This window comes from Salmo salar, chromosome 05 (genome assembly GCF_965601325.2).
Source record: "Salmo salar chromosome 05, fSalSal1, whole genome shotgun sequence".
NCBI lineage: Eukaryota > Metazoa > Chordata > Actinopteri > Salmoniformes > Salmonidae > Salmo > Salmo salar.
Window position 1 is genome coordinate 35,625,616 of NC_138295.1, and position 23,187 is coordinate 35,648,802.

The following is a 23,187-nucleotide window of genomic DNA, read 5'->3' on the forward strand; positions in this document are numbered from 1 at the left end:
AAATGGATGAAAAAGAGGTCAAAGATAAATTACAAGACAATATATATATATATATATATATATATATTGATTGATGTATTTGAAACAAGACCGTGCTGCTCAACAATCTGACATTCTTCACTAGTAGGAACAGTTTCAAATGACAATTTCGAAAATAACGTGCAGGTAAAAGTAGGCCTATCCAAATAAATCAATAATATTCATAAAAATAATTTGAAAGAAACTTGGAACAACTTTGGTGAAATCTCTTTATTTCATGTGATACATTTCGGTGTTCTTTAATGCTTCTTTTTTTATACAGCAGATAGTACATTATTCACACAAACGTTGCTAAACACGACATATTTCAAATGGACAGACACATCAGAATAGCACACAGTTCAGTTGAGTACTCAGTCAGTGAGGGATAATAGAACGGCTGTTAATAAGGTAAAGACGGTGGTTCGATGTAATTAAATACTCATCCCCATTTTTTTGTAAAAATGTAACAGCGAATGTATTGGTGTGTGGTGGTTGGACATTTATGGCTGTGTGTTTAGTTGGTGTGTGTGTCAATGTGTTTGTGAGAACGTGTTAAGGGACAGGGGTGGAACAACTCATTTTGGTCAAGTATACAAGGCAATTTTACGGTTGCTTGTGTTACAAAATAAATAAACACAAAACCAACGGTCGTAAACAGGCAATAGCGCTAAAGATTAACTTCACTGCACTTATTTTTACAGCAAGGGTGTTAGTAAGCGTTAGCTGTATCTGAGGACCAACTCTAGCTACCTGCTCTACAGAACAACTGTCAGCAGGCTTCTCCATTTTTACAACGTTGGTGAACAAACAAGCAAGGAATCGTTTTTTCTTTAACCATCTATGAATCCTGCATGATGAGTACGCCGTTCCTGCAATAGTGTGACGAAAACAAGACAACAATATACATCAATTGGAGGGTGAGTATGGAGACGTCGTATGGGCCCATTGCATGTTTCCATTTAGTGTGTAAAAAGCTTTGACACCTTATCACTCCATAGGCTCACATATGAACTTTTAAAACACCTATTCTCCTCAGACACAAGATGTGTTAGTACGTGTGCGGCTACTTGATGTAAGTCGCTATGACAGATTTTCTATAGTTTCAAAGTGTATATCAATAGATTTAGGTTAGTATTTTCCACTACAATGAATTTGGGATCATGTCCCTTTCCTAAAAATGCATATCCTTGTTTTCTTACTGATTGGCTATACATCCTTTCTGCAGCATCCTCTTTGGGAGACCTGCCAAAATAAAGAAGTTGCCATTGAAATCATCAGTCGATTAACTACAGTAATCCTAAATGAAGTTCTTTGGCTGTTCATGCCTTGAAAATGTCCTGATAATAATGTCCCTTATTCATGGTCCCATAAACCATTAGGCCTAAATTAATAGCTTTGATTTGAGCCAACAATGAGGAAATAATATTCATAGTTTAGAGGGGAATCTTTTTAGAACAAAGTATATCAAAACCTTGTGAATCACTGTTTATCACGTAGCTAGAATACACTAGTTGACCCACTCCAGACTCGCCATTGGAAATAAAAGCAAAGATCCAAGGGACTGAGACCTTATCCCTTTAATAGTCACTTAAATAATCTCAAACAATATCACTTCACAACAACGCAATAACCCGAGAGCAGTTAGCTATGCCAGTCTGCAATCCTATATAATGTCATGCAGTTGGATGAAAATCTGAACATATTCAGCTTTCAACCTATTCTGTGTTTGACTTTTAACCTTTAATATAGTTTAATATTATCTGTTTAAATACAGAGTAATAGCACATCCACACGGTTACTCCGAAAAGTCACTGAGTTGAAGGGGGGGGGGGGGGGGGGGAACAGGTTCTCAGGTCGATGTCAGTGAGCCATGGGTGGGGAGAGTGGCCACTGAGAGACAAGCTGTTGGTGGGTAGGAGGGTCAGGTGTTTACTAGCAGGAGCAGCTGCTCTCCGTCACGGCCATCTCTGGTGGCTTCTCCAGTTTGATATCGATCACTGAGAGAGATGGTTAAGGAATATTATTCATTACGGTGTAATTTTATGGATTATTATTTTTATTTTTTTATGATATTCCACAATTATAAACAATTAAATCCATATGCAATAGATAACCTGGTTCTCTGTTGTAAAGTTTCCATCCAAACTTTTTATGCAATTAAAGTACAAAAATTGCACGACAGGCCTGATGCAAACAGCAAATGTTTCTATAAAACTTTCCAAATGTCTACAAAACAAATTACGCTAGGCAAGGTGGGATCTATGTCAAATAAATTAGTGGCGGTAGAAACGCTTTTATGAGCAAATATTTATATAATAACCACCATATTGAAGTAAACTTGGAGTCATGTGATGATATGTTGTGTGGTCCTCCCACTATGACTCGGGAAAGCATGCAGTTTATTTATTAGGCTACAGATTAAATAAGTTATAAACTTCACAGGGTGGTGAAAGTGGAAGGTGATGACCTTGATGCTCCTTTCCAATAAATATTCAGGGTCTTATTCTGGTGATATGATCGATGCTTGGCTGCCGTTTGACATAAAAATAATCTTGCTCTTTTGTCCATAATAATCTCATCATGTAAGCCATAGTTTTAACCTGTTAGGGCTAGGGGGCAGTATTGACACGGCTGGATAAAAAACATACCCGATTTAATCTGGTTACCACTCCTACCCAGTAACTAGAATATGCATATACTTATTACATATGGATAGAAAACACCCTAAATTTTCTAAAACTGTTTGAATGGTGTCTGTGAGTATAACAGAACTCAAATGGCAGGTCAAAACCTGAGAGATTCCTTTACAGGAAGTGGCCTGTCTGACCATTTCTTGAACTTGTTTTCCATCTCTATCATTTACAAAGGATCTCTGCTCTAACGTGACACTTCCCACGTCGTCCATAGGCGCTCAGAGCCCGGGAAAAAACAGAATGTCGTCATTCCAGCCCCAGGCTGAAACACATTATCGCCTTTCTCAAGTGGCCGATCAAGGGACTCTGGGCTTATGCGCGTGACCCGACCGCCCCCGCCTTTGTGATTTTTTCCTCTGTTTGCCGAAAAGGAGATTCCCTGTCGGAATATTATCGCTTTTCTACGAGAAAAATGTCGTAAAAATTGATTTTAAACAGCGGTTGACATGCTTCGAAGTACGGTAATGGAATATTTAGAATTTTATTGTCACGAATTGCGCCATGCGCGCGACACTTCTTTACCATTTCGGATAGTGTCTGGAACGCACGAACAAAACGCCGCTATTCGGATATAACGATGGATTATTTTGGACCAAACCAACATTTGTTATTGAAGTAGACGTCCTGGGAGTGCATTCTGACGAAGACAACAAAAGGTAATCAAACTTTTATAATAGTAAATATGATTATGGTGAGTGCTAAACTTGCCGGGTGTCTAAATAGCGAGCCCGTGATGCCTGGGCTATGTACTTAGAATATTGCAAAATGTGCTTTCACCAAAAAGCTATTTTAAAATCGGACATATCGAGTGCATAGAGGAGGTCTGTATCTATAATTCTTAAAATAATTGTTATGCTTTTTGTGAACGTTTATCGTGAGTAATTTAGTAAAATGTTAGCGAATTCCCCGGAAGTTTGTGGGGGGTATGCTAGTTCTGAACGTCACATGCTAATGTAAAAAGCTGGTTTTTGATATAAATATGAACTTGATTGAACAAAACATGCATGTATTGTATAACATAATGTCCTAGGGTTGTCATCTGATGAAGATCATCAAAGGTGAGTGCTGCATTTAGCTGTCTTCTGGGTTTTGGTGACATTATATGCTGGCTTGAAAAATGGGTGTCTGATTATTTCTGGCTTGGTACTCTGCTGACATAATCTAATGTTTTGCTTTCGTTGTAAAGCCTTTTTGAAATCGGACAGTGTGGTTAGATTAACGAGAGTCTTGTCTTTAAATAGCTGTAAAATAGTCATACGTTTGAGAAATTGAAGTAATAGGATTTTTAATGTTTTGAAAATCGCGCCACAGGCTGCAAGTGGCTGTTACGTAGGTGGGACGAATTCGTCCCGCCTAGCCTAGAGAGGTTCGTGCGTCCTGTTTTATGCAGATTTTTTTTTAACCATTAGCATGAAATTCTGTTAAATGGATAGAAACCTAACTACTAAAGCATTTCTGGAGCGTTGATTTATATGTTGAACTCAAACTTGCTCCAAACCATTCTGCCTCGGGGCTAACCCCCTTGTGAAAGGATACTGTCCTCTTTGCTCTTCTCTGGTGTGCTATCCATCCCAGGTAGGGCTGCAGCAACACGGCGAAACAGCTGAGGAACCACAAGAAAATAAATCAGTGGAGAAAAACAGCCATACCACACAGCGCATCAATAATGTAAAGTTGGCCACATAACAGTGACGAACTACACAGTATACCAAACATTAGGAACACCTTCCCCCTCCCCCCATTTCACCCTCAGAGGCGTTGAAAGCGTTCCACAGGGATGCTGGCCCATGTTGATTCCAATGCTTCCTACAGTTGTGTCAAGTTGGTTGGATGTCCCTTGGGTGGTGGACCATTCTTGATACACGCGGGAAACTACTCAGTGTGAAAAACCCAGCAGCATTGCAGTTCTTAACACAAACCAGTGTGCCTGGCACCTACTACCATACCCCGTTCAAAGGCACTCAAATGATTTGTCTGGTCCATTCACCCTCTGAATGGCACACACACAATCTATGTCTTAATTGTCTCAAGGCTTAACAATTACACTTTAACCTGTCTCCTGCCCTTCATCTACATTGATTGAAGTGGATTTAACAAGTGACACCAATAAGGGATAATAGCTTTTTCACCTGGATTCACCTGGTCAGTCTATGTCATGGAAAGAGCAGGTGTTCTTAATGTTTTGAATACTCAGCGTATATAGTAACATCTACTGGAAAGTCAATATTTATATTTCCATTTAAAATAAACATACAACATATTTGTACATAGGGCTACATGCATTGGACAAAACTGATTTGGTTAATTATTACACATTAAAATCTTGGAAGATGTCTCAATAACACAAAAAACAATGCAAGAAAATGCCCCTACAGAATATTGAGAATTTTCTTGTTAACTTGTCACAATTTGCCATGTAATTGTTCATATTTTATGCCCATAAAATGTCCATGATTCCATGCCAAACAGTGAGAAGCAGACATTTTGTGGAACGAGGCAAAATAAGAGAAAGACCCAACAACATGGAGCTAGACAGTGCAGTACAACTGACACTGAAGCGTTCTAAAGCAGTGGACAGGAATGACAACATGACCTGAGCACTGAGGGGAATCACAATGCAGAAAGGACTAGGTGGACAAGCCTTGAGGAGCCAGGTGAAGAGAGAGAGAGGAGGGAAAACTAGAAGTTGTGAAAGAGGCAGCTGACACTAGGAGGGAAGACTGGGCTGGACTATCCTGAGTGAACAGACGCTCTACCTGTTTGACATTGTAGCCAGTCTTTGCGCTGGTTTCAATGAACATGACATTCAGTTCCTTAGCTCTCTGCTCGCCCTCTTCCGTGGTGATCTGTCTGCTCAGGCCACAGCCGAGAGGACGGAGATAGACAGACATGAAAGAGGACAGGCAGAGGGGGAAGGGAGAGATGGAGAGAGAGGAAAAAAAGAACGAGCTCAGAGATTCCAGTTCTTGGTTAGAAACAGAGGTTAGTTTGGTCCCATCTCTGAGGAACAAAGGGATAGGAGGAAGCAGCTTTGCTAAGAAGATCAAACAGCTTGACATGATACAGAGAAACAATCCCAGGTCACTCACAGTACAATCACTCGTTCCACATTAAACCTCTAATCCACGTTGTACATCACAAATTATTCTTCCTAAGGCAGAGCATGATGAGCCTTTCTGGAGGATGTTTGTACACCTGCTGGTGGTAGCTGGACACCCACCTGTTTGACGTTATAGCCAGCCTTGGCGCTGGTCTCTATGTACATCACATTGAGTTCACGAGCTTTCCTCTCTGCAGCCTCAACAGATACTTGTCTGCCATGGTCCCAGGGGGAGGGACAGGAGGGGAGGGTGGTGGCAGTGGGTTGGGAGTGGACACCAAATCAAAGTGACATGGGGAGACACCGGGGAGAGGGAACAAAATAAATAAATAAAACAAAAAATTTGACAAAAACAAAAAAAGACTTAAAAAGGAAAACTCCACCCCAAAATGATATTTTGGTATTTGTTTCATTAGTCAATTGTTGACGTAGTCCCAAAATGTTTTGCTTGTCAGCACTCAAGTTTCAAGATATGTCACTTTCAAAATACAGAAATCATCCCGGTATGATGCATATTACGGGGATGATTTCTGTATTTTGAAAGTTACATATCAGTAATGGAGTAACTCCAGCATGGAGTTCAACAGATCAAAATCAGAAAACATATGAAAATATATGTTGGAGGCGCCAAATACATTCAAGGGACGAGGGAGGAACCAGGCTTTGACAAAGGCTTTACACATACATCGGTTGTCAAAATATGTCAACATTTAGTTCAGGGACCACATTACTGTTTACCACCACACCAACCTGTTTAACACCACACCAACTACGCTTGCCACACACACACACACACACACACACACACACAATGTACCTTTTATCAGCCAAGTCTGTTTTGTTTCCCACAAGCATGATAATAACATCACTTCCTCTCTCTGTTCTGACGTCATCAATCCACTTTGAGGTTTGCTGGAATGAATTGAGATCTGAGGGGAAGAAAATTAGCAACTTGGAACGCATACAAAATGAGCATGACCGCTTTAAATATTGTGTGAGGTATGAACTCAACAGTGAAGGAGTTATTAATAACGTTAGACACATTTGCAAATCAGAACAGTCGTTGCTCTTCATTGGAAGTACAGTTGATTTCAGTAGAGTAGCCAGGTGTTAGTAAGCAAAAGTAAACAGTAAGTTAAGTTTAAGCACAGAAAGGAATATTAGTCCCCACTCCACTGTTAATACAAGGGAAAACTCTCTAATCCCCATGAAGTAGCATCATTAAAGTCCCTACATGGTATAGAGACACTGACTGCCTCCAATAATAGCAACACTACTCATACACTGAAAGCTGTTGCGGTTTGCTACTGTGTTAGAGAAGATGACAACCTCCTTCCCAATGTAATGTCCCAGTGGCCCACAACCCCTACAGTGATGAGGGCACAGCTCTAACTAGGCCAGGAGGCTCTGACTCACTGGTGATGTCATAAACCACCACAGCAATGGTGGAGTCGCGGATGTAGCTGGGAATGAGGCTACGGAAACGCTCTTGTCCAGCAGTGTCCCAGAGCTGAAGCCGGACCTGGGGATTGGGATGGAGGAGGAGGAGAAACGAGACAGACGGAAAGGGGAAAATGAAGAAGAGGATTGACATAAAAAGAGAGGCAAGAAAACAGCAAGGCAGCAGAGGTGAAAAATGATCATGCATCCTGGAATAGGAAAAGCTTTCCTTCCCCATGCAGCTAGCAGATGACCTGTTCCCAATGTTGATCCTTTTTAGTGACCTATTACAGAGGGCAAATGTTCCAAATCAATGCTTTTGCTGCAATTAAAGTCAACCAAACATTGCTGGTAACCTCTGCTATCATTTTCCCTATTCCTTAGAAAAGCCCCTTTAGGCACAACATTTCCACAAGCGCCACTGGATGTACTGAGCTTGAGAGTTCCATCATCCCCCTCTATAGGCCTATTTGCACCTATTGGGAGAAACGTAGAGGAAACATTGCACTAACAAAGTCATCTACAACATCTACTCACTTTAGAGTAGCATAGAATTAGCAGGGAATGGAAGCCCTGAAGCGCCAATAACCTATTTCCTGATCTGGTTCCTCACTGACCACAAGCAAGTCTGGTTCAACTCATTGCTACAGTCCAGTGACGTTGCCAAGCTGTGGAAATACTGTTTGCCCTGTCCTCTCCTTCCGTCCACAGAGAAGGGCAGGGACGTGATACCTACTTGCTATGTCATAAACCACCACAGCAGCGGCTGAGTCTCTGATGTAGCTGGGGATGAGGCTGCGGAACCGCTCCTGCCCGGCCGTATCCCACAGCTGGAGCCGAATCTGTGGCCAACCACGCAACAAACCGAGGAGCGGACACAGTTCGAAACCCAGCCATGGGGATGGAGGGGAGGGGTGGACAGAGGGAAAAAAAACATATAATGATGATGGAACTAAAAAACAGAACCATGGCAGGAAAGAAAACTTGATTGGCTACATGAAAACTGATAATTAAACTGCAAATTATAGTTCCTCTACTTAACAGGCAGTCTAGTTGGGATGAGATAAAAAGCAGACTACCTAAGCCCATTTTTGACAGTGGCATGTAGAGGGATATACAATGTTTATGCATGGGCACAAACTCAAGGGACACGTGAAATGGTTTGAAATGAAAGGCTCCAAGTGATGCAATGATATAGAAACAAAAGTGGTACTTACCGTACGATCTTCCAGGTACATTGTTTTCGATAAAAAGTCTATGCCAATTGTAGCCTGCAAGACAAAAAAAATGTAATTCTCAGACATCACATGACCATACAACATTCAACAAAAAGCAAAAAAGGGATGGCCTTGTGTCCTTATTCTTTCTCAACTTTGTAGCAGATTTTATGCAAGCTACTATCAGGTTAGAAAGACAGAACATTTCCCCCAAGCAAATGAACCAAAATAACTTAGAATAGTGTGCATGCCTGCTAATATTACTCATGTTATGCATTAGTTTACATGCAATAAATAACCAGTACTGTACTTGAGATGAGGTAATGTACCTGATAGGTGTTGTCAAAGCTGTCATACATAAACCTGGTGATAAGTGATGTCTTCCCCACTGTAAAGACAGACAAGCAGAGCAGAGAGCATTTAGTTTACATTTTGACATTTATGCAATTCCACAGTAACAGAATGATGCAGACTGATTTTTCACATAAAGAATGTACATCAAACAAAAACCAATGATTGCAAAGTTAAATAAACCATACAACTATGCACAATGACGACTTATGACAATTTACAAACATTTTTACAAATACATGTTTACTTGAAGAACAGCGCAGATGCAAAGTCTGCTAACAACAGCACTGTTCTTTGTCATGGTGCAGACACACCAAGAAATCTGACTAGTTACTTAGCAAAGTAGGAGGCCGTTCCTTTTCTTGCTAGAACAAAAGACGCCCCTGGTGTGTACGGACGAACCAGCCGCTTCTACTTGTAGAATCTCAATGCTCGTCAGTGGCCGAGAACTTGACTTTGAGCCAATCAGAGCACAAACCTATACGTGAAGCCAACAGAAGTATATAACAAAAATGCACTTTTCCCAGTGTAATCCACCACATTTGTCAGAATTGTTCTAATTAAAATAAAGCCGCATAATACATTTTTCTCAAGCAAGTCTTTACATCTAGCTAATATGTTTTGTGCTTGAAGGATTTTTTTTGTTAGATTCAGTTTGATAATGTGCACCTACCTGCTCATTAGTGTTCGCTTGCTAACTGAGCCAGGCAGTCACACAAACAAACCGAATGGGGTGGTAAATGCAGCACAATGCACACAACACTAAATGCTTTACCAAGCTAGCCATTTATCAAGGTGAAGAAATAATTGAATTCACTCTCCATTATCCCATAATGTCAATACCAGTTCTCTTGCTAGCTAACGTTAGCATCGCAACACATAGGGCGTTCTCTCACTGCTATAGAGAATGTAGGGGAGAGGCAAGTCAATTAGAGGGAACTACTAAATAAATGTCAAAACGTAATTCTCTTTGCACAAGGACTCTGAGTAAAATAAATATTGATTGGTCGAAACTTCAAAACGTGTATTTGTGTGATCTGACTCAATGTAGCAGAATAAAATAGACAAAATCAATGCTGTGGGTGTTTTGACACAGTTCAGTTTTCTCTGCTGGCTGCCTGTGTTGCCAACTCCTCAGCAAGGAAAGTAGCTATTGGCTGTCCTAAAAGTAGCTAGAAGACGCTAAATGACGTCATCGCCCAATTTGCATAATTGGACATATAATTGTGATGGATGCTGTAGGAGAGGAATAACGTCGTGGGAGAGACAAAAATTTAGTAAAAAACACCCTAAATATGTTTAGAACTACAAATGAGCAAGCAGCAGAGAGTGGCACACAGCGAATAAGAACCAGATATTTGAGGCAATACTCCTCCTTCAGCACTTTATAGACCCCATTGTTAATCCCGTCATAACAGAGGTATTGTCAGTCCCTATCCCCAGGAGTTTCTCTTTATTAAGACAACACGTCGAGGAAAGCCACAGCAGCACGGGTTATAGATTTGGCATCTCCTCCCTCCAACTCAATAAGCCCAAGAAATGTTGATACAATTGTCTGCTTGGTGTCACTAAAGTACCTTATCACAACCCCCAGGTACTTAGAAACACTTACATCCGTGGAGTCATCGATGAGGAGGCTGAAATGCTGGTCACCCACATCTGCAACCAACTTCTTCAGAAAGTATGGTGCTAGAACACCATTAATCATTTCTGTGCACTTTTCGTCCTGTGCATTTTGAAGTGGGTAGCAGCAGTGGAGTCTGAGAAAGCAGCTCTACATGCTTCTCCAATGTGATCACATGCCAGCATGGAACAGTGTTCAGTGATAGCGAATGGCATTTTTTAACCATAACTGGCAGCTTGTTTTGGGTGGAACTGTTGTAAGGCTTTGCCTTTTGAGTTGTCATGTGTTTTTTTTACATCTAAGTTTGGTGTAGAAATCAGCTTTACAATACAGGCAGTATGCCCATGTATCATCTCCAATAAAACGGCTTCAACCAGCCTTTGAATTCAGGGTTTAATTCCCAATCCTTTCCATATTTGGGTGTACAGTTTAGACTGAGACATGATGAGCTAGCCAGCTAGATGTTTAGCTTATGTCACAGAGAGGCACACAAGCAGTGGACAAGGTGAGTAAGTGACTGAGGCTGTGTGAGTCAAATGCAGTGATTTATTTTAGACAAAGAACATTTTACATTTACATCCCGCCCTGAATGTAAGCCAGGGCTGGATCAGCCAGCGGTGGCTTCCCGCATGCGCGATTCATTTGCAGTCTGGACAAGGGGTGCTTTGCTCTGACTGCAGCTGGGAGGGACTGCTGTGCGAGGACTGGGCCGCCTGTGAGTGCTTTGGGACAGGGGTGGGTACCACGGCAGCACCCGCTGCTCTTTGAGAAGAGTAAGAGCGATACGCGCTTTCATGTCAGAGTCTCCAAAAGTCTCCAATAACACCAGAAAAAGTCGCTAGATTTGTTGCTAGTCGATTTTTGGAAAATGTGTCACTAGAGGGGCCTGAATACATGCAAAATATAGCGACAAAGTCACTACGTTGGCAACACTGCTGGCTGTTGAGGTTGATGCAGAGAAAGAGGTCAGTGAGTGTAGCAGATGGGTGATTGTGTAGCACGTGTGCAAGTTGACAGGTGACTGCTAGGCTCTTAATTAATCCTTCCTCAAAAACCCATTGGAGAAGGTGGTCAGAGGGGAGGGACCTTGTACCTTCTCCTCCACTAGTTGCGGAGATAGGATGCGAGTAATCAAGGAAATATAAAATCAAACAAAGCCTAGTAGTAGTGCTGAGTGATTTAACAAAATGAAAGTTATTTTTTGAAGAACTGTTGGTAAATTATCTGTTCAATTATTTGAATTCCATGTTATTTTTTGGGTGAGCTCAATGCGCACATAGCAGTTTCTCCAGAGATAAATCAGATCCAGCCTGAACTGTGTCATGTAGTAGGGAGTTATCGTTTCCGACTGGCCAATAGTCTACACAATTACCACGTTTTATGCGCTAAACTAACTACAATGACCATAATCCATTGCGCATCTACTTTTCCGGGTCGGCGTTTCTTTTAGGACTACTACGGAAGAGAGAAGAATGTGCGATTCTGAGTGATAGAGCGTAGCAGTTGCTTCCCTCTACCTGAAAATACATGATCTAAGTCAGGGTTTCCCAAACTCGTTTTGATTTTTGCCCTAGCACTACACAGCTGATTCAAATAACCAACTCATCATCAAGCTTTGATTATTTGAATCAGCTGTGTAGTGCTGGGGCAAAAGCCAAAACATGCACCAAGGGGAGGCCCCAGGAAAGAGTTTGGGAAACCCTGATCTAAGTGATTGATAGTTGGTATTCAGCAGTCATAAAAGTATGCCTTATTTACTTTGAAGCACTACAAAATAGTGATAGACAGCATAAGAAGCAACTCTATTGAGATGAGATGACTTGAAATGAAATAAAGTCATCAAATAAAACAAATGTTAATAAATGATAAGCAGTAACAGGCAGTCACTACCATCATGGGACTTTTATTAATCGTTTCATACCGTGTTACAGCATTCAACTCACATAATGCATTTAGTTAAAAACATTTTAAACCGTGATTATTTTTCTAGAATCTAACCGAATTCAAAAAACACTAAAATCGCTCAGTACTACCTAGTAGACATCGTGTGGTGATGTCACCCACCCCCAGGAAGACCTAAAGTACTGTTATCCTAGCCCAACCAAGATCATAGTTTTTCTAGGATAATGGACGCGGATTTGAGTTTATGGACGGGGTTGCATCCTAGGTCAGCAATGCCGGGATTGTTACACCCACACTAATGATCAAGGACATCAGCTTCACATCTGTAATATCAGACAAAATGAGAGCGAGTGACAACCAAATACAACAAACAGGGAATGTTCAATGAAAAAAAAACCCACTATACTTAATTCAATGAAACAACACTTTTATATCATAAAAAGAACACCTATATAAATGGTTATTGGGTTTAGACATCCATCTTACTCCAAAACAAGACATGATTGAATAGTAAAATGAACAGTGTCAAATACAAATAAATCAGCAGAATGTCAAGGCTGGAACAGAAACCTGCACACCCAGTAGCTAGATCTCTCGCAGCAAGGTTGGCCATGCATGTTCTAGGTCTATGCATTGTTAATTATAAACAGTCTTTTTTTTCGTCCTACAACCAATTCTAAAGAGTAAACCAATAGCATATGTATAACCTATTGGAGACAAACCCTTCAGCCTCTCCAGGACTTGGGACTTTCATCCGGAAACAGGGTTTAGCAGCTTTCACAGGTCTCTGTATCTGAGGTTAGGAAATTATACCAGTGATATAACATTTGACATTTCATTGCAATTGTGTTTTTGTATTGTCATAGTTCTCTCTTTGGGACTAGCTAAGCGACGTAGTGAACATTGTTGTTTTTAGCAGATCAAGCTAACGTTTGTCATAAATTAATATTGGATGGCTGTCTATTCTATTTATACATGTAGCTAGCTAGCTGATGTTACCTAGAATAGATGGTTAACTTGATAAAAACGCACCAGTGTGCTACACATCATCCTGGCGCCGCCGCCACCTGCTGCTACTGCTAACGTTCCTATCCATGCAGGCAATGCAGCCCACTGGAATGCTTCTTTGGGAAATCTAGAAACTGTAATTTTCTAAAATAGATTTGATCCCGGCCGTAAGGACCATCCAACCCACAAATACTATGGTCAAAATGCTAATTTTAACCTTGAAAAAAACTACACTAAGTTAGCTAGCTAGCCGTTTACAAGCGTGATGGAAGAGCTGTCGTTTACAAACACACCAGAAGTTCTTTGGGGTTCCAGTGTTCATTTCCGCTCCTCCTCAAAAAGCTGTTAATAAAAAGGTATATAAACTATTCTGGGCCCTCAGAGTTTCACTCTGGACAGACAGTATTTGCACAAGGGATAAGAAGTAATCAGGTATTTTATGTTGTTTCCACTGGATCAGAGCATAAAATGTTTCCCTGCCATGCCAAGGCTCAGTGGTTATCGAAAGAGAATGCTGGAAAGATTTTTCAAAATACATTGAATAACTATTGTCATTCTCAATGGATGAAAAACCAAATACATTTTTATTTGTCACATGCGCCAAATACAACAGGTTTTGACCTGACTGTGAAATGCTTAAAAATAAGTTACGAAAATATTTACTAAATAAACTAAAGTAAAAAAAATAATAATAATAACGAGGCTATATACAGGGGGGTACTGGTACCAAGTCAATGTGCGGGGGTACAGGTTATTCGAGGTAATATGTACATAGGGGTAAAGTAACTATGCATAGATAATAAACAGCGAGTAGCAGCAGCGTCCGGGTAGCCATTTCATTAACTGTTCAGCAGTCTTATGGCTTGGGGGTAGAAGCTGGTGTATGGTGTCGTATGGGCGAGCGGTTTGCTGATGTCAACATTGTGAACAGAGTGCCCCATAGTGGTGGTGGGGTTATGGTATGGGCAGGCATAAGCTACGGACAACCAACACAATTGCATTTTATCAATGGCAATTTGAATGCACAGAGATACCGAGGCCCATTGTCGTACCATTCATCCGCTGCCATCGCCTCATGTTTCAGTGTGATACTGCATGTCCCCATGTCGCAAGGATCTGTACACAATTCCTGGAAGCTGAAAATGTCCCAGTTCTTCCATGGCCTGCATACTCAGACATGTCACCCATTGGGCATGTTTGGGATGCTCTGGATCGACGTATGACAGCGTGAACCAGTTCCCGCCAATATCCAACAACTTCGCACCGCCATTGAACAGGAGTGGGACAACATTCCACAAGCCACAATCAAATCTATGCAAAGGAGATGTGTCACACTGCATGAGGCAAATGGTGGTCACACCAGATACTGACCGGTTTTATGATCCATGCCCCTACTAAAAAAAAAATAAAAATATAAAAAGGTATCTGTGACAGATGCATATCTGTATTCCCAGTCATGTGAAATCCATAGATTAGGGCCTAATGAATTTATTTAAATTGACAGATTTCCTTATATGAACTGTAACTCAGTAAAATCTTTGAAATTGTTGCATTTAGATTTTAGTTCAGTATATATGTCCAATTTTGTTTTCTAGTCTGGATTTCATTTAGAAAAAGCCCATGCTATCACACTAACCTGCAGCCACTAGCTAGCTTATCAGATGGTGTTGGAAGTTAGCTCCGTTCTTCCCGCGGTGCGTGACAGTTCTACTGAGCAGCGTAGAAGTTATTTTTGACCATGGCCGTGATGACAATCTATTCATGCGAATCATGCTAAATTATCAGAGTAAATCATCTGTAACATCTGAACCGTATATGGTAAAGACATGGGTATGGGCTATAGTTTTTCTGATGTAATTCTCTATTGAACAAACATTTTTATAAACCTTGAATGGTGACCACTGTTGTACTCTTTCAATCTAGTCGATCACCAAACATTTCAGTAGAAAAGCCAACGATAAAGCCTTGCGCTCCTATTTTTTGTTATTCGTCTTGCACTGTTGGCGGTAGGTGCACTTGATTCAGAAGTCCTGTGCGCCAGGTAGGGAGTGTTCCCATTTTCAACCTTTTCATTTGTCTGAAGGGATAGACTGACTACCCAGGGGACTGGGAGAGCTAAATTAAGTGTGCCTACTGCGCTGGCCAATCGGATAGCTCAAATCACCATGCCTAAAGCATCCACAACCCCACAGCAAAGTTTCATACTAGCCTATGTGAGATTTCATTAATTTTAAAACCATGACCAATGAGAGACTGTCAAAGAATACTCTGGTCATAGGAATAACATGGATTTGTGCATGAGGCAGAAATAATGCAATGCTACTCGAGTGTCACCATTAGGTGGAAGACTGTCCCCTCTCTCTGGTCAGTCTCGTCGGAGGGAGGGAGAGAGCAAGGGCTGTGAGAGGCAGACCCTCTGCTGCAGCTTTTTTTCCCCCTCTCTCCCAACCGACCAGATGCAGGTACCATCAGTCCAGTAAAATAAAAAAATAAAAAATTATTTGCAAATGATTTCCATTCATGCTGAGCTGTGCCTCGGAAGTGATACAACTGATAAAATGTTTTATCAAAGCTTGAGTTTTGAAATATAATAAGGTCTGAGAAGAACAACATTGGCAGGCCAAGCATAGCAAATAGTAAAAGAAAATTGAGGAAATGTTCACTAATGTTGGGATCCGTTTTATAAGCGAATTAACACACTCCAGACTGTGCGTTGTCAGGGAATTACCGCACACCTGTGATTGAAGTGACTTTATATAACTCAACACAAACCTCATTCCTACAGAACTGTTTTTATTTAGGTTAATGTTGCATAGTCTTACATTTTTATACTCATATTTTTTTAACTCTGAACAGTAGATCTCTGCTTGCTTTTTGACTCAAACTGATCTTGAATCAGAAAAGATTGGTGACAACTGCCCTAAAACATAGCAACCCATCTACTCCGACTCGTGCCAGCTAACAGGCAGCTGCTTCATTCAAAAACAAATCACTTTTTATTTAATTATGTTGCTAGTTACTCCAGTTATCTAGTTGTGGCCATCTGGTTAGTATCAACAATGGCTTACTACAAATTCTAGTTAGCCAAATAGCAACAACATTAGCGCAGCTGGCTAGTTAACTTACATTAGCTACAGCAGGCACAAGCCAAACAAACTACTGCCTCTTTGTGGCCTGGAGTATTTCAACACCACAAAACGGAGGTAAAACCGCAACTTTTCTAAACCCAGAGGCGAAACATCGCGAGACTTCCGGTGACGTTTACGAACCAGACCAGGCCGAGGTTTGGGGTTAGAGAAGTCAAATTCCTCATTAGGTGTTAATTTTCTCGAAATCTAAAAGGCACAACCTAGATTTGAGCCATGTCTTAAGTAGTTGAACATGTTATTACTCCAATCTCGTGAAAATTACACATTCTCGTCAAAAACAACTATATCTAAGGAGCGTCTTTAATTTGACGTCCTGCACAAGACGACCTTAGACCCGATTACCTATTTCTGCGCAGCTAGCCATGACATCTACAAGTGTGATCGAGATTTCTATTAGAGAAGCAGTTTTTGCCTATCTTCATACTGTACTGTCTTTGGTAAAACTGTTCTAACTGCCTATACTGGGCAGAGGTTCTAAGTACCTAACGTTATCGGCAGTCAGATTTCTCTGCGTCTGACCCTTAATTTCCAGTGGAAAGTCTTAAGGCGACCTTGTGCATACAGATGTAAGGTTTGTTTAATTTACAATCATTGGTTTTTGTTTAGCATACTTAAGTGAAAAATCTGAATATCTGCATTATTCTGTACCATAGAATTGCCCAATTGCTACATTATGCAGTTACCATAGAATTGTCAATTTGCTAAATTATGCATGATCCTCTGTGGAACTGCAATTTGGGAGGAATAGTAAACGTAGCCTAGGCAAAATTGCTTTATTATGAGCATTTAGCTATTTAAAAAATGTAATCCACTGACAGTGACCATGCGTAAGCGATCATACGTTATCATACAAGATGACATATCTAAAAACGAATCGATAGACTACTGAACCCACGGCGCTGAGCTGGCAAGGGTGGAGCCACGAATGGAGGAGACAGCTAGCAAGCTAAAATGGACTGGAAAATCAATACACAATTTTGGGTCTATGCAAATCTAAATTAAGATTTGTCTGAGGAAATAATGTGCCTTGTCTAGTTTGTAAGCGACCCAATGCGTTCCCACCCAAGCTAACGCGTTACTAGGCTCCCCTCTGCTGACAGACGTGGCTTAGCAAAGTTACCGTTAGCTAGCTAACAGTACCCAACTGTTAAAGTTAGCTATATGACTCCACACAAGCTGAAGCTACAGTAGCTGGCAAGTAAACACAAAACATTCACGTAACTAGTTGGCTAAATAAGTCTAACTACCTAGCAGAAGCAAGTGTAACTTCAACTAACGTTAGTGAATGACACCGACAATTCAGTAACGTGCTAGTACTGTAGCTAGCCAACTTAGTTACAGGGTATGCATGACTTGGCTAGCTAGCTAAATACGTTGGCATCTTCTTGGGCAACATCTCAAGCAACACATTTTCCTGATTTAAATTGGATAGCTAGCAAGTTCCCTTTACGAGTTAGTCATTGGCTAAAATATAGCTAGCTAACCTAACGAGGCATCGTCTGAGTTGTTTAAAGCCTCATCGTTCTGCTTCGGCCTGGCTAGCTACGGTACTGAGAGGCTAATGCCAGCTGGCAGTACTCTCACCAAAACGCCCCAAAACAAATAACCACATAACATGCCCTGAATACACCTCCACTTACCACTTTGCTCGCCTAAGAATACGAGCTTAAATTTCCGCAGGGGGTTGCCAAACTCTCCGCCACCGGTCGTGGTTGACATCTTTATCAAAAGATAAACAACAGCTAGCTATATGGACAGTTTTCTATGTTGTCTCGATAGGGAAGAGTCGCAGAGTAGTAAAGCCAGAGACTGTAGAGAAAGCGAGACACCCACTCCCTCTTCTTCGATGGGGTTTATCGAATGTTCTTCTTCGTGTGAATTTCCGGAAGACTAGACGCTGTGTTGCTTATTGCTGCTTTTCGCAGGTCGGGTTGGCTTGCACATTCTGGTAAAAAAAAAAAGTTAAAGGTGAAGGAGACATTTTTAAATTGCACCACCAACTAGCCCTGCACCTTACCTATACACTATCCCCAAAACCCACCACCCCATCCCACTACTTTGGCCCTAAACGATTCTACACCAGGCGGTTGGCCTGGGAGGATGGGACCCCCTCCCTCAAAACTCCCTATAGATCTTCTGCACTAAAATCTCTCACACCCAACTATTTCTCTGCTGCTGCAACTACCTTACCTATCTTCTGTGATTTCCGCTCCATCAGTGCAGTGCAGTTGACCACCATGGCTATAAACACAAGAAATCCAACCTTACTGAAACTCATTCTCTCAATCTCTCTCTTCAGGCCTACTCACAGGGGGCTCCCAGTCGAAACCCTCATTCTTCGGTTATCCTCTACTCTCCTTACTGCCTCAGCATATGAAATCTTTTCCTCCACTCAAACTATGCCAATCTCAACATGCTTTTTTTGTAAAGTGCACTTCGGATCCCCAGCTGCATGGGCATCCCCATGGCACCTAAAGCATTGTAGCGGGTTCGGAACAAATGCCCTCACCAAATAACTAATATGTGACCGACTACCTCAATTCGGTCTTATGTATCAAAATGTGAAATTTTGTTTATACATTGGATAAAAGTAGAGACTCAGAGCTACAAAATGGTATATCATACACTGTAGTTGAGAAAAAATGGGAAAGTAATTCTGCTTTGAAAGTTGATAAACTTGTAATCCCACTTCTGAGAAAATAGCCCTTGAATGTTTTGGTACACCTACTGGAGAGCTCTTCTTTGTCTACACCTATTCAGCATCGTTCACACCATCTTAAGCCTTAGCCCCACCCATCTCTAAGGATTCACGTGAGGCCATGTGCTGAACAGAGTGAGTAAACATTTCCAGACTAAAAGTGGGGAAAAAGGAAAAACTCCAGGTAAAAATGCACTTTATTTAGTCCTTGGCCTATATCCTAATCTGACTTTAAAGTGTCCAGATAAAAATATTCTATAAATATTTTATAATTATTAGATGATGCTTACCCAGACACACTGGTCTAAATTGATGATGGGGTCGTGTGAAATAAATGCTATAACCACCCTCCAGCCACATCTAGTTAAGTGGATGGATCACTATTGTCTAGACATGTACACATCTTCATGAAGTACAATAGATGGCCGTAATCACCCTCAGACACACCTTGCTAACTTGATGGGTCAAGTAATATTCTGGCGAAGTGGAGTCTTTTGTTACGCATGCCTCTTGGAGGAGGGAACGCAACACCCTGCTACACTCAACTCCCCGTAGAGTGAAAGAGGTATGTGATTGTAGGTGCGGGTAAGGATGACAGAGCCAGAATATTACAGTTTACTGGGAATTTATTTCCTTAACACGGTAATTGTGGGGAAAAGGGGCTGGACGGAACCAAAGCAAAGAAAGTAAAAGTTAAAGAGTCCTCTCCTACCTTACCTGCCTACCCACTACTTACCTAACCTTAACACCACCTGGCGCGCTAACCAAAATACAGGGGATGGTCCGCCCAGGTCTTACCTAGTGTGCATAGACAGAGTACATACTACGGGTATATGTATACCCACAGGCCTCTTGCCTAAGCACTCCCAAGGTGCCTTCCCCTTCCCCCCTGGGAACAAATGAAACAGAATAATACAAACTTAAAGTGAACAAGTTCAATAATCAAAAACACTGAGTCCTATTGGCATACACATACCTCAGAAGTAGCAGCTACAAAATATTCCCAACAAAACTGTCTCTGAGCAACAACAAACAAGAGGACATCCAAGAAGCTCTCTTTTCTAACAAAGGAACACTGGCTTTTATCCAGCTGCAGAAGGAGTTTGTAATTGCCGACAACTGTATCCCGCTCCAATCTGCAATGGGGCCGACCAATCAGCTGCTTGGAGGAATCCAGGAACCCATTTCCTGAAATACACACATACATATACACAAACCCACAACACAGAAACTGGGGAAGGTAACACTTTTGTTTAGCAAGCTAAACAATGAACAATAATCCCAACCCATAGCTACAGTACAAACGGATTGTCATAGCTAGCCACCTTGCATGAAGTGCTGGATTATGAATCTGCAGGTTGCTAAAGCTAACCAACTAGGTTCAACGTTAGCTAGCTAGCTAACATTAGGCTATAGCTAGAAATGCAAATGGATTTCTGAGATACTAATAATATTACTACACAGATCATACATGTCATGTTAGCTAGCGAGCCAGCAAGCTAACATTCACTAGCTAGCTAACAGTAGACTTTAACTTGAAATTAAAATGACTTTCTGACAAAATTAGAAACGTATAGTATCAGAAAACGTAGCTAGACTCTTACCCATATACATGGATGAACGATTCACAGCAGCGTGTCTTTTCCATTAGGTTTGTAGCTAGCTACAGCTTGTTTGGTCCGTTGTTGTGTCAAGTCACTGCATTTCACAATGACCGTGTGCAGGAAGTAGTCCATCACAACTTTTTCCCACTGATCTTTGTTGATAACGCCTGCTAAATTCAGGGAAGCAATGTTGTTGAGAGCAGAAGCAACACTTTTGCAGTTCTCCATGGCTAACGTTATATCTTTCAAAAAAAATCCTTGCGGTAGCAAGGATTACCTACACATACTGACCAGCTCATGTCATAGGCAGAAGCGGGCTACATGGCAGACCAATCCGAACTCATCTCTTGGCATGTCCAGCCCATCCATTATCTCAGCCAATCATGGTTAGCAGGGATGGTTCCTGTCTTTGTCCGTGGCTAAACCAACTAGGCTTGTAATTTAACAATTTTATTTGTATTTACAGATGGCATACACGTTTGTTATTAAGGCACATGAAATAAAACAAATAAGGTCAAATGCCTCTCCTGGGAAGTAGTGACATGTGACATACGCCTAGCTTCTTGAAACGGTCACAGACACCCTAGCCTGACCTTATAAAGGTAGAATTCCATATCAAAGCTCAACAAGACAGACAGGGTAACATCCATTTCACCATTTCCACCAGGTCTGCGTCTCACCAAGCGGTGTGCGCCACAAACACCAGAAATATTCTCTCTCATCTTATCCACCTCTACACTTAACACCACCGATCACGCCTTTGAGCGGTGCCCAGCCCCGGGAACAAAGCATGACACAGGCCGACCCCGAGACGTGTGATGTGAAGCGCCTGCTACCTCTGGGTGGAGGATACACAAAAAATCAAAACAATTCCACTTCGCAAAACTTTGGCGGATGTAACAGTTCCCAGTTATTCCTTTGTCCAACTTGAAACAACATATTGGTCGACCAAAATGCATGGATCCACTTTTTCCAAAAACCTCATTCCTACCTATTCAAAATCATCTGTGGTAGAATTCTCAGGGAAAACATTGGAAATCTCTACCACCATACCTGTCGCCACAGGTACTGTAGGTCTTCATCCTGGTTCGGCTCAATTTCAGCGTAATCATTACTGCCGCTGGACTCCATCTCATGATTCTCAAGAGAGCCATCAGACCGATGGGATCCAACATCCTCAAGATGCTCAAGCGATAAAGTAGATTTATAAGTAATTTTACTTGGCTTATATTCAGGAGACGTAGGTTTGTAGTTAGCGCCATTATTACGCCTTCGTGACATCGCAGTTCCCTCTTCCTTTCCAGATCGGCATCTAATGTTATTGGTGCATTAAAACCTTCTTCTTCTTCTGCTTTTTCTCATGTGGATTTTGCATGGTGGTTGGCAACCAACTTTAAAGTCCATTATCGCCACCAACTGGACTGGAGTGTGAACCAGAGACAGGGAATGTCAAAATCCTACCCATTATTCTCGTCTCCCTAAGAAATGCAATACATAATTAAATACTACATCCCTGAAGATTTTCTCAGCAGTTCATTTTAGCTTGGTTCTTCAACAACATTACTCCATACATTTGATAACAATCTCTCCCTTTCTCTCCCATATTGCTTCCACTGTCTCCATCTCCTCCTGACAGTGATCACGTCTCCCAGGCTGATTTCCTACCAATTTCAATGTATCTGTTGAGCCTTGTGTGTCCATGTCTCAGCCTTGTGATTACACTTTCCTCCCTTCTCTCTCGACCTGAGGACCTCCTTGCCCCCACTTTTCCTGGATCTTACAGTATTCAGTTGTCTTCCCTTTCCCTCCTTGTTCCACAACTCTTGCCATTTGTTTTTAACCACTGTTCTCATCAACACCTTGGCTTCTGCTTTACTGATTGACAATTCCATTTCAACATTAGGATGTTTGAGAGCCTGCTTGGTGATAACATCCACCTCCTCATTACCCTCTACTCCCACATGAGCTGATCCCCCTATCTGTCTCACCCTATACAAGCACAGCAAAATCTCATGCAATACATCTTGTCTGCTCCGAGACACAAATTAATTTAAGGAGTCAGAGAAGATGACTACCCTGTCTGGCCTCACCTCCTTCAATCACTCTGCAGCCAAGAATATGGCCAGGTACTCCATTGTGTAAACAGATAGAGTAAATTGTACGTTGCTTTTTTGTCCCTGCCACCTTAAACTCAGGAACACTAAACGTGGCACCTGTCCTCCCTGTTTTAGGGTCTTTAGATCCATTTGTGAATATATTCAAGAAAGCAATGTACTGTGTTCTTAATGTTCACTTACAATATTTACTGGATGTACTTCTTCCGCACCAGCTCTTACCATCTCAAGCAACCCTAGGTCTATCATTGGCTGAGGGAGCAAGC

General features: G+C 41.4%; 1 protein-coding gene across 4 annotated transcripts; it reads right to left on the bottom strand.

Moving 5' to 3' along the window:
• Positions 1-234: 234 nt before the first annotated feature.
• Positions 235-18,520, bottom strand: rab41 (RAB41, member RAS oncogene family). Of its 4 annotated transcripts, none has more exons than XM_014199703.3 (8): positions 18,146-18,520; positions 8,801-8,859; positions 8,472-8,525; positions 7,231-7,336; positions 6,632-6,743; positions 5,471-5,564; positions 4,251-4,317; positions 235-2,018 (listed from the first exon to the last, which is right to left on the bottom strand). In XM_014199703.3, the coding sequence occupies exons 1-8, from the start codon at positions 18,222-18,224 to the stop codon at positions 1,954-1,956; spliced, it is 636 nt and encodes a 211-aa protein (XP_014055178.1). In that variant the 5' UTR covers positions 18,225-18,520; the 3' UTR covers positions 235-1,953. The 4 variants fall into 4 exon arrangements, with proteins under 4 accessions (XP_014055178.1, XP_014055176.1, XP_014055177.1 ...); XM_014199701.3 differs by lacking the exon at positions 5,471-5,564 and adding an exon at positions 5,935-6,028 and having other exon boundaries at positions 18,146-18,432; XM_014199702.3 differs by lacking the exon at positions 7,231-7,336 and adding an exon at positions 7,991-8,096 and having other exon boundaries at positions 18,146-18,432.
• Positions 18,521-23,187: the final 4,667 nt, after the last annotated feature.

Coding starts and splice junctions, on each gene's coding strand:
- rab41 (XM_014199703.3), bottom strand. CDS start 18,224: ATGTCAACCACGACCGGTGGCGGAGAGTTTGGCAACCCCCTGCGGAAA. Junction 5,565..6,631: donor ACAGACTTGGCTGATAAAAG/GTACATTGTGTG, acceptor TGGCCTGAGCAG/ACAGATCACCACGGAAGAGG. Junction 2,019..4,250: donor AGAGAAGAGCAAAGAGGACA/GTATCCTTTCAC, acceptor CATCTCTCTCAG/TGATCGATATCAAACTGGAG.